The sequence below is a fragment of the Populus trichocarpa genome, chromosome 9 (genome assembly GCF_000002775.5).
Source record: "Populus trichocarpa isolate Nisqually-1 chromosome 9, P.trichocarpa_v4.1, whole genome shotgun sequence".
NCBI classification, from domain to species: domain Eukaryota; kingdom Viridiplantae; phylum Streptophyta; class Magnoliopsida; order Malpighiales; family Salicaceae; genus Populus; species Populus trichocarpa.
Window position 1 is genome coordinate 9,634,802 of NC_037293.2, and position 12,543 is coordinate 9,647,344.

At 33.8% G+C, this 12,543-nt stretch overlaps 1 protein-coding gene and 1 non-coding gene across 3 annotated transcripts; one reads left to right on the forward strand and one right to left on the reverse strand.

The window, feature by feature from the left end:
- Positions 1–845: 845 nt before the first annotated feature.
- On the forward strand, positions 846–919 carry TRNAV-AAC (transfer RNA valine (anticodon AAC)). The gene has a single exon. It is a non-coding gene; the product is annotated as a tRNA-Val (tRNA).
- Positions 920–1,162: 243 nt separating this feature from the next.
- Positions 1,163–6,383, reverse strand: LOC7464044 (putative pentatricopeptide repeat-containing protein At3g18840). Of its 2 annotated transcripts, XR_008060153.1 has the most exons (3): positions 5,527–6,383; positions 2,367–5,429; positions 1,163–2,165 (listed from the first exon to the last, which is right to left on the reverse strand). XR_008060153.1 is itself a non-coding variant. In XM_052455934.1 (2 exons), the coding sequence occupies exon 2, from the start codon at positions 4,784–4,786 to the stop codon at positions 2,753–2,755; it is 2,034 nt and encodes a 677-aa protein (XP_052311894.1). In that variant the 5' UTR covers positions 4,787–5,429; positions 5,527–6,383; the 3' UTR covers positions 1,163–2,752. The 2 variants fall into 2 exon arrangements, 1 of the variants encoding a protein (XP_052311894.1); XM_052455934.1 differs by having other exon boundaries at positions 1,163–5,429.
- Between the last annotated feature and the right edge of the window lie 6,160 nt (positions 6,384–12,543).

Below are 12,543 nucleotides of genomic sequence, written 5' to 3' on the forward strand. Positions count from 1 at the left end.
CAACCCAACCCGCGACCTAAGACATGACAGGGGTCGACTCTTATGCTAGGTTTTAAAAGCATGATAAAAAAAATAAACACAAAAAATAAAATAAAAATTCAATGAAATTAAACAACGAGAAATGAAATTGTCAAAAAAACAATTAATTAATAAGATAACTCAAAATAAAATATCTGCAATTATAAAAATAAGAATAAAATTCAACAAAAATATAATTTAAAATAAATGATTATGGATGAAATCAAAAAATAAAATCCAATTAAAAAAATATAAAAATAAAAATTAATAAGAATAAAAAAATAATAATCAAATTTGATAAAACAATTCTAAAAAATAAAATATCAAGCAATCAAATTGAAAAAAAAAATAAATACAATTAAAAAAATCAAAGATTACTTTGTAATTTTGCAAAGCACGCGTCAACTACTTTTTATTTATTTATAAAAAGATCATAATTCACGAGATGATTGCAAAAAAATCTTGGTTCAAAAACCAAATATTTTAGGAAAAAAAAAAAAAAGACTTCAAGGGCTATGGAATAATAAAACTGTACAAAAAAATATAAAATTTCAAAAAAAACTCGTGTGTTTTTTTTTTTAAGGACATAGGAATAATTATACTGTATAATAAAAAATATAAAATACAAAATTAATCCTGGATATTTAATTAACTATTTGATGTTTTTAGAGAAACATTACTTATTTTACTGTGTGGATTACAATGTACACAATCCAGTCTGATGCCTTAATTATAATGTTACTGGAATTCCATGGTGAGGAGGGAATAATAAAAACGAGAAATACAAATCTTATAAATTAATGATATTGAGATAGCCAGCCAAAAGGGGTGTCGTGGTGTAGTTGGTTATCACGTCAGTCTAACACACTGAAGGTCTCCGGTTCGAACCCGGGCGACGCCATTTTTGCTATAATTTTTTTTTTTTGTTATTTTGACATTTTTAACATAGCTACCACTTTTGTTTATATTGATACAAGTTAACAAGAGGCTTAAAGTTTCCAGGCTATATAAGGGAGAGAGCGTTTGTAGCAGCCGGAAGAGCAAACCATTTCACTACCAGGCAATTGATGGGCAAACTTTGAAGAAAATTATTCAATTAAAAAAAAAAGAGAGGTTATTATGCATCTGCATTCTCAATGATCCATTGCGACCAAATCGGTCATATGCTGCTTTACTGACCAAAAGCATGACCTTGCTTGTAACTTAGCATCAGTTTCCAAGCGGGTGAGAAAAATCACTAATATACAGCAAATTCTACTCTCTAATATTTTTTATTTTTGAATATTTGAATTTGAAGGCTCTAAACAGTACACATAAACCACCATTGTTAAGGAGTCCTTTCAGGCTCTAATAAATGCTCGTAATCCTCAAGACTTGCAAACGGGGATGCGCCTAACTTCCCCTTAGACTTCCGTTTTCTTTTTTCGCTTACCGAAACCATAAGCCGCATCCGCAATGTCATCATCTCTCAGTCATTAATGGTGCCAAAATCTTCCCCTTCCGCAGTATCTGAGGGGGCATCCACCTCTGCAATGTCAACATTGCGAAGCAAGTCTTCGTCATCTTCATTCATAGCTTGGTTCAAATCATGAGTCCTATTCATTTTCTGCTACAAGAGACAGATCGGCAGGGTCTAGCATATTATCAATCTCTTCATTATCGCTCTCATCATCACCAACAACTTCATCGTCATCATCCACATCAAAACAATTCTTCAGCTGCCTTATTTGGCTCTGAAAGGTTTTCATTTTATTCACATAAAATTTGTGGAAGACGAGATCCTCTGGAGGTGCATCCACTTCAGCCAACGAAAGAATTTTGGGGCCAATCAAAGGATTTATCTAAAAAAATCTCATAAAACAAGGTTGTGTTGCTGGAGCATTAGGAAATCATGGTAGAACTGCAGCATGGCTCCTTGAAGATGCATGTGACCACATTTTCAGTTTACAAAATGCACACAAGGATAGCCAAATGTACTGTTCAAAACCTTAGGAGACTTGACCCTTGGCTTGGAAGAACTTCCAGTCCTAGTAACAAAACAGTTGTGATGGTTGCTACCACACCGAACGACTTGCTTTGTAGCTTCTCCATCTGGATGTTCACTTTGGCTTCAGTAATAGTTCTCCTCATAGCTCTACTCTATTATCCTGTTTCAGAATGACCAAAAAAACTCCTACATGTTATCGTATCTGGAAAAAAGGTCATTTGAAGTACAAAATAACCATACATGACTATAAAAATTGATATGAACCCGATGGTAAGACTTCATTGACCAATACAATATGGAGTTCCTTTCCCAGCATGCAGGGACAAAGCATCACATAAGAAATCTGACTCTATGCACATACCAGAAAGGGACATTGGAATTCAGAACATGATCTTCTCATCTTTCCCAATAGAGAGTCAATTTTTTTTAATGCTATAGTGCTGTAGAAGTTCCTTGCATCATCGAGCTCCTTCTCTACAAAGATCCTCTCGTTAACTTGCAAACTTTCTGATAGATGAAGAAGAGAACAAATAAATGCACAGAAAACAGATTTTTGTAGAAACAAGAATAATAACCATGAGAAAAGGTGAGAACTCATGGTAGTGGACATTAAGTTCTCTCACGATAGACTAGCTTTTGAATATTTCAATGTAACCGCTAAACATCAGCGACCACTCCAAGTTTCCAACTCTCCATCCTAAATGCAGGCTTTTCAACCATGTTGTCATGCCAACACTCAAACATTATCTAACAGAATACTCCAGCGATTTCATAAAGTTCTGATGTCAAGAAGTCCAACATTGAATAGATACACACTGCTTTTGAATGAGTTCTGTCACCGGATATAAATGTATGGACTCCATTATCCAAGTATACCCAACTACAACCAGCAAACTTCTTGGCCTCCTTTCCTCTCATCTCCTTCCTAATCCTACCCATCTCAGCCCAGTTCCCTTCCGCTGCATAAGCATTAGCCAACTGCACATAGCGAGCTCCACTATCACCTTCAATCTTTAACAGTTTCTCCTCTGCCTCTCTTGCTAATTCTGTGTTCTTATTTAGCCTACATGCATTAAAAAATGCCCCAGCGACAGCAGCATCTTGATATTCTATAGGGATTCTTTGCATGAATAGGACCATCTTTTCTAGCTGGCTAGCCCTTCCATAAAGATCAATCATGCATGCATAGTGATCAGTTTCAGGCAGTATGAGATAATCTTCTGTCATGGAATAAAAAGTTCTTTCACCCAAATCTACCAACCCACGGTGACGGCAAGCTGACAGGAGGGCAACAAAGGTAATAGCATCTGGTCCAACTCCTCTCTCCAACATTTCCTGAAACAGATTTATAGCTTTAATCTCATACCCATGATGAGCATAACCGGCTACCATTACATTGTAAAGGACTAAATCTCTTTCAATAACTTTCAGGAACATTTTTTCTGCATATGGTATACTTCCACATTTTGAGTACATATCAATCATAGCAGTAGTCATCTTGATGTCCATTTCAATCCCCATTCTGTATACATAACCATGAATTTGCTTCCCAGGACCAAGCGCAGCTTGGAATGCACACACACTAAGTGCACTGACAAGGATCAAAGCATCAGGAATTGCAGCTTCCTTGGCTATATACAAGCATAGAAGTTCAAAAATAGCTTCACATTGATTCAATTTGACATAACCACCAAATAATGCAGCCCAAACGATAGAATTCTTCTCTTCCAACGAATCAAAAAGCCTACAAGCTTCCACCATGTTTCCTTGTGAAGAATACCCCACAATCATTGAAGTGATGGAGAAGGAACTTCCAGTCCCGCTTGTCAAATGGAATGACTCTGCATACTTCATATTCCCACCCTTGCAATAAACATCAACAATGCCACTTTCTACAAAAGCACTCGAACTCAATCCATTCTTCAAAATCCAAGCATGCATTTCCTTACCAATCTTCAAGTTCCTTAAATCAGCACAAGCACTCAAAACACTACCAAAAGTATGCTCATTCCATTTAACACCATTCTCCCCCATACAAACAAACAACTTCAATGCCTCCAGTGGATAACCATTTTGAACATAACCAGAAATCAATGTATTCCACGAAACCGAATCGTTCAACTCATTTTCCCTCCAAAACAACCCCAAAGCCATCTCCATTTCCCCTTCTCTACAACATGCTGCCACCATCGCATTCTTTGAAACCAAATCAATACCCCCTTCTTTTTCACTCCCTCTAAAGATACCGCAGGCCTCTTTATAACACCCACATTTCGAATACATGTCAATCAAAGAACTCACAACAAACCCGCTTCTATCGTTACCAGTTTTCACCATATATGAATGCAATTGCCTCCCATAACACAAATTAGATAACTTAGCAAACAGTTTGACCATACTCGTAACAGTAAAATCATCAACACCAATATCATTACTCTTGCTGTGCATTTCAACAAACAATTCAAGGGCATTTCTTTCATATCCATCCACGTCAGCATAACCAGATAACATAGAATTATAAGTGACCAAATCCCTAACAGAAGCGGAATCAAAAATGGATTTTGCTTGTGCTAAGTTTTGGGATTTTACGTGGGCAGATATTATTGTGTTCCAAGAGTAAATATTTCTACGAGGCATTTCATCGAACAGTTTCTGGGCTTCATTTATCAGGCAGTGTTTGGAGTATAAGTGAATGAGTTGATTAGAGGTTAATATTGGTAATGTAAAACCGGACTTTATGGATCGGACATGGTGTATTAGTCCAACTCTTAAGGACCTCATTTACCATGATTACATGGAACAAAACGATGAATGAATTGAATTGCAGGAGGGATGTTGAACAGTGAGGTTTAAGATTTGCTCCAAGTGAAGAACAAAACGATGAATGAATCAAATACCTACGTGTTATTTATTTTATACTTGATTCATTGGGTTTGGGCAGGGTGCGCTGCATGGTTTACGTGATGGTTTGAGAAACATTCAGGAAGCGTTTGGAAACATTGTCGTGTTTTTATATATATATATATATATATTGTATTATATTAAAAAAAGTTCTAAAAAATAAAAAAAATATTATTTTAATATATTAATTAAATTTATAGAAATCAAACACGGTTCCTTCATACAAATCAAACAAGAACACACACTCGAGCCATTTAGTTAATTAGCTGTTACTACCAGATGAACAACTTAAAACATGGATACCATTGGCAGAAGAGAGATCGACATGCTTCTCAGAAAAAGATGCCTTGCACTTAGTTGGGCACGCTGGAACTTCAGTCCCAGTTTGATCCACAACTATGCGAGTGGTTCGCCACTTCAACTTTGTATTTTCGTATTTTTCAACATACAACAATACTCATGGGCTGAAGCATTGATTCATGAAACAAAACTTTGGCAGCCGAATATATGGACCTTGCATCGTCTGCACCAAACAAAAATCAGAAAAATCACTAGTTACGGCCTTAATGAGATGATATGATATGATCCGGTGATTATTTGTAAAACCATAACATCTAAACCTGAACAGATAGAAGCAAGTGTCCCACCAACCAGGCAGTCACCAGCCCCTGTAAGGCTCACAACTGATGCAGGAAAATGTACAGCAAAAAGATGAGAGCTTCTCTTGATCTGCATAGCACCAGAAAATCTACTTGAAGGACAGCCATATGTCACATTATCATATAATTGTCCACTGAATCCTTATTTCTTGGTTCTACCCAAATTAAATCTCAACAAGTTTGGTCCTCTGGAGCTTAAGAAAACTCCCATCTTCTCCAGCAAAACCAAGATTGCTGGTTTCAACAATTGGAACAAAGACTCGACTGGACACTTGTATCCCTTTAAATAGGATGAAAAATATTTTCAGAAGACAAAGCATTCGCCATGGCGTTGTTAAAAATTATTTCAAATAAAAAATTGTTGGATCAAAGCAATCGCCATGGCATTCCTTAGCTTTTTATCCCGAAATTCTTCATGAAATCAATTCTCGAAGAATTTCAATCGTTAAATCAATGAGATACATTAATTCACTTATTTAATATAGGAGATCTTTCAAAAAAGAAAAATGAGATACAATTAACATTATTTATGGCATAATAATCTCACATGAACAACCCACCTAAAAGTTGTATTTTATTCCCTTTTTTACGTATACACTCTTCATTCATTAATCTTTTATTCTATTCATATATATATATATATATAGAGCGAGAAAAAAATTGACAGGCAGAATCCGATTGGGCTCAGCCTATTGACGCAGCTCACCCCAGCTCCAGTCCAGTTGGTATTTGTTGCTTTAAATAGCAGGCCGAGAGTTCAGACTTTCCTTGGAGGTTGGAGTCGATTTTTTGTTTCTGGGAAAAGTCCACTCCCCTTGAAGGTGGCACAAAAAGCCCAACAACTCTCGACGATAGCCAATTAAATGTATAAGCCTAAAAAAAAAAAAGCTAAATAAATAAATAAACAAATAAAAGTAAGCCATAAGTAATTTGTAAATTTTGAAGCCATTATATCATGGCATTTAGTTACAAGTGGGTCAACAAGCCTCGTCTTATTCCTAGTGGACCTTTAAGAATATAGGTTTTGCCCATATTAGTATCACAATTCCGGCAATCAACAAAGCAACGATGGCCTTTACGTTAGTGGTAGAGCCGGCAATGAAAATGTTCAGAAGTCAAAAACCATCTCAGCTTCTTTAAGGATATGCACAACGAATTTCTTACACGACCCCCATTGGCTTAAGTAAATCATTAGCACTTATCACTTAAGCATATATTCAAGATGCACGTTAATCTGCTGCTAATTTGGAGAATAATAAACTTTAAATTGAGAGCGAAAAGGTGCTCAACACCTATCCAATGAGCCGCCTTCAACACTTTCTTCAACCTTTGCTACTTCTTGACAAACAAATCTTCTTGTGATCTATTCGTCTCGTGTTGGCACTTTCGTTGTAATTCAGTAGCCATTTCCTTTATGTGGGGATGATGTGGAGGAGAATGTGTGATCATAAAATGATATTGTGGAACAATGATTATGATGAGAAAGTCATATGACGATAATGACTAGCACTAAAATTTGACGTCGGAAAGTGTGACTGGTTCATATTGGTATATATCAAGAAGCACTTCCGGCAGTGATTTTTTTGCAAAATTAGGCTTGCACGGTCGTTTGTTTCAAGCTACTTTAAACCACATGTAGCGTTCATACAAGGCAAGAGGTTACTGGAATATGCTTGTGCAATACTTGTCAGATTATTATTGATCAAAGTAATCTCTACTTATAGATGAACCAATTCAAGAAGACGTAAAGGGATTGAAAGTAATCCAAAATCCATAACCATTCAAGTGCTTGTTGGTATAAAATCATGTGTATAAGATTTGGGGTTTTAATCCTAGATTATAAGTTGCCAGATCAATTCATAAGTTGATGAATCAACTCAGTTCTTTTATTAAAATGATTTGGAGTTAACGAATTATCAAATTAATTTGTCATGTCGGACTGTGTTTTTCAATTATATATGTAATAATTGGGATTTTCTTTTCTAGTTCATTTTTCCATCTCTTTGAAAACTGGTTATCCATGTGCACATAATTTTATTCCTCATAGTATAATTATAATGTATTTTGATTTTAACTTTTTTTTTTAACCGTGGGTATTTGGATCAGCTTACACGCACCTCGACTAATTTTTCGAGGCCCTAAAGTTAACGACCATGTAAATCTTCAGTGGCTCTGAGATTTGTGGTACTCGAACTAATAATTTCTAAGGAGTAAACACAAGGCCTGATCAATTGAGTTATACGCTTTAGAGTTTTTTTTTTTTTTTACTTAAACTTAGAAACAAAGGAATTGACAGAGATCTCTATGGTGGCTTGTACTGTTTATGTTTGATCAATTCAACTTGGCCAAGGAGAAAATAATTAGTAGAGATTCTTACTGACTGGATTATCTAATCTTCAGCAGCAAGAAAACCTAAAAGTAAAACCATTATGAGAACCCTAAGTCCACAGATGAATGAATTGTTTTATAGGTTTCCATTTATCCGCAAAATATTAAATTCGATATGAGTATATTATTATTCTATAGCCGTAAGGGTTTGCTTACTTATATATTGTCTAATGTCTACAGATTCAACTCCCCAACCAATCGTTCGTTGACCAACTTTTAGAGATGCGAGCTGAGGAAACAGAGGGGGTTCGGACTTCAACGAGTAAATATAGAATTAAAAAAAAATTCTTAATTATACGCATTCAAGGATTCCTTCAGCCTTAGTTTAGATGACAAATAAGTTTAATTAAATTAGTATGCTGTGTTTGAACTCAAAAGAAAACGAGGAGAATGGAGCCTTCTGCATATAAACATATCAATCTAAATATAAATATCATATCAGTAGACAAAAATTGGTGTGAAAATAGCTTAATTTTTTAGTAAAAAGCATAAAAACATACCAAGTTGATGGGAGAAAAAAATGGGTGGTATGAGTTTGGTTTTATGAGGTGATAAGGTTGATGAAAACCACAAGATTGTCGAACCCGTTCTTTCCATGAAACCGGCGTCATTTTCCACCTAATGAGCTTTCGCTTTTGGAGATTCTATCACCTTAAGATTTTGTGAAAGAAATTAGGGCAAGCAGTCTCTCCTAAGCACTTTGAAGTTTGAAGTCAAATTCTACAAAATCACAAGTATCTTCTGTTGATTTCCGGTGCCCTCTAAGGAGAGTCCAAGTTCAGTTTCTAACCAACATGGGAAATAAAAACTGGGAGTGGTAGCTGAATAGAAAAGACAACGGCGATGGACTTTAGCAGGCGAGAGATCAGTATCACGTTGCAAAAGGAAAGGGGTGGTGGAGCTTTGTGAGGTTGTGGGATTTTGTAATTCATTTCTAGGGAAATAAAATTCTTGTAGTCTATGAAAAGACAGAGACTTAGGCGGCCTATTCTATCTCTATCTGGTAAAACTGACCACCCCTTGATGGTGGAAAAGGCAAGCTTTCTACCGGGACGTCCCTTTCCAAGCCCCACAACGAGGCACATGGAGAGAACGCCCATTATTGTACCCAACTTGAAATAATAAAGCAAGAGAGCAATTCTGTAAGTTCCAGTCTTCCAGAGGCACATGAATTCCAAGAAATGAAACAATTTTACCTCTATACCTATCTATGTGATTGTTACTGCAGCGTAGATTACTTTTTAAGAGTATTTTTTTATTTAAAAATACATTCAAATAATTTTTCCCAAACACTTAATTTTCAGAGAAGCATGAAATGAAGTTGTGAATGTTGAAAATGATGAAATTATTTGGAATCGAAACTCCCTTTGATTTGATTAAAGAGACTTTGATATTATATTGGTAAATGTTTTAATTTTATAATTTAAGTTATTAGGTGTAATTTCTAAAATGATTTTATATTAATTTTTAAACAAGTTATCAGTTTCTATCTATTGAGATTAAATTCGTTTTTAATCAAATTTGAAATCTCTCTATCGCAATCTTCTTTAATTTCAAATTTGAGATTATAATTTATGTGGACAATAAATACCTCATAGGCAAAAGTTGCAGTTCTTGTTGTAAAATTTGAAACAGAACATAGCATACTTTTAAAACCCGGCCCAGCACGTCGATCCGGGGCTGGAACCGGGTCGAGTTAAAAAAAATAGAGAAAAAAAAAACCGGTGTGATCCGGTTGACCCGGCAAAACCCGGTCAAAAACTTGGTTGCAACTTGTTTATTTTTTTGTTTTTACTAAAACGATGTTGTTTTGATTTAAAAAAAAAACTGACTTTGTCAAAACCTGAAATCCGAACCTTAAATCGAGCTGGCCACCTGGCCGAGTCTAAAAACTACGGAATAGAGATCTTGCATGTTGCCCTCAAAGGAATCTAGACTATTAAACTTGAGCCAGGATCGATCTAATATTAGATATATGATGTTCAATGAACTAAAGTTAGATTTAGAATCTCTAGTTGATATATAGCTTTCACGTTGCATCATTTAATATGTGATGATATTTAAACTATTAAAATCTTATTATAAGTTTGTTTTCTTTAATTATTCTTTATTAACTATCTCCAATATCAATAGCCCTACTAATCTTGAACTTGAAAATGATTTTTGCCTCCTGACTGATCAGTCGATCACGGTTGAGCTGTAGCGTCCAGATTTACCGAACTTGGGAATCAAATGTCCTCTCATACTAGGGAAATGCTCAGTGCAAAGTCGAATCATACTAATTAATCAAGAACTTGTTTGATGATTGAGAGGATAGAATACAAAGAAAACAGAGAATAATAAAAGAACGATTCAAATCCTTCACTTCAATTGTTTCCAACAGATTTGCAAAGGTGGTCTGCGCTCATGTGGTCAAAAGTGGCAAGCTATGGAAAAGTCTATGGCACGAGTTTTAGACTAAAAGTGATTCGTCACGGATCAGATAAATTTTATTTGATAAAAAACAAAAAATAAATATACAAGTTTTTTAATTTTTTAAAAAAATTTAATTATAAATTAAAAAAATCTATGAAAACTATTTATGTCAATAAATACAAAAAACAAAATATTAATTCGTCTAGCTGCAGGTCGAATAAGTTTTTTTCAACACAAGAATTAATGTTTATTTTAATTAAGTAAAAAATATAACCATAAATTAAAAAATCAACACTTATATATAATAAAACATATGCGAGCTGATTTTTATCATATATATTAATAAAAATATGTAAGATCTCAAGCTGATTTTTAACGTAGTCGAAAATAAAATAATGTTATAATTTTTATAGTGAAACATAATTTTCTTAGTTTGTGTATAATAAATTTCCAAAAACAAAAGGTGTATTGAAAAAAAAACATTAAAAAAAAAATTAAAAAAGAATAAAAAAAAAATTAAAAAAATGGTATAAATAGGCCAGGTGTAAAGAATAAAAAAAAAATATTTTTTTCTAAAAAAAGTATAAATCAAACAAATAAATCAAACTTGACATAAAAATTCAATGAAAAGAAATGTTCAATGATGGAGTTGAAAAAAAAAAATCAAGAAAATGATTGAAAACAAAAAATATAGCAATTAAAAAAATAAGAATCAAATCTAATAAAAAAACTAACAAAATCAAACAATCAGGAACAAAATAAAAAATAAAATTTGATTAGAAATAATCAATGTAAATAAAACAATTGCAATTAAGATAAGAGGGACTGAATCAAAAGAAAAAAGAAATTGAAGGGCTAATATAATTTTTTGCATGACCAACATGTAATCCGAAAAAGAAAAAGAAGGAAAAGAAATAAAATAAGGAAAAGTCAATTAGTGTCATACCAGATCTCACTACTATACCAGAAAGAAAAAAGATGTCGAGACGCATCGAATGATGTGGTGAAAGCTTGATTTTAACTACTATCATCAGCTGCACGCGCCGCCTGAAGGCAATAGAGTGGCTGACACGTGTTAGCAGTCTTTTTTTTATGAGCACAAAAAAAAAATACCCTTGTGACTAAACAACAATAACAAAAAAAAAATCCTTATGAAATTACAACCAAGCCCTTGAAGTCAAAGTTAAAAAAACAAAAATGCCCCTAGAAATAAATAACAATAGCAAAAAAAAACTATTAGAAAATAACAATCAAGCCTCTAAAACCAAGGCTAACAAATATGCATAGTAAAGATACACGCGCAATTCAACTGTTTATAATAAAATTAAAATTACAATGCAATCTCTGGACCGAAAGTTTTACTTGTTTACTTTTTAAAAGCAACACGGTAATTTCATTGTTATTAAAAAATTAAAAGAAGGTGTTGCTCTCAAATAATACAAGAATGATAAATTGATCATGTGCAAACATCATCTCACCCCTAAATAAAACTTCAAAAATTAAAGGATGAATAGTAAAATGATACTATAGCCCTAAATATATTCCACTATGGATGAGCTACAGGAAAAACCCACAAAGTTTAATAATTTACTTAATGCAGCCATGGATGGTCACATTTCAAACTGTTTCCAAAGGCACACAGGGACACATTTTCATGATCAAAGGTCTCTGTCCTCATTATTTGTCCAAGCTCACTTTCAATACACAATGACAACTGCTATGAGCCAAACTGGTTTTATAATGGCCCATGTTGTTATGTTTTATTCACCTATATTTACAAAATAACTGATGACATTTTGGCACTATAAATTATGTCATTGATTTTTAAGAGAGGAATTTTGGAGCTAAAATTTCTCGCTAGGAAAATTGATTTCTTAAGTAAGGTTAATTTTTATAATTCGTGTATTGATTCCCTACCCTTAGTATAGTACTAGAGTGATTGTTTTCATTATGAATTTGAAGGAAGGACTCGTAAAAAAAATTTGATTTGCTAAAAGCAATCAAGGAAAGATTTCCAATGTTTATTTTCTTTTTATAATCTGGGTATTGTTTTCTTTGATTGGCTTCACTAGTAATTCCAAATCAACCTCACCTTCAAGAAATTGATGAGCTAGGAGTAATTGATGAAAGATTTTTAAGATTTATCATTTCTTTTTATAATTCAAATATTTTTTT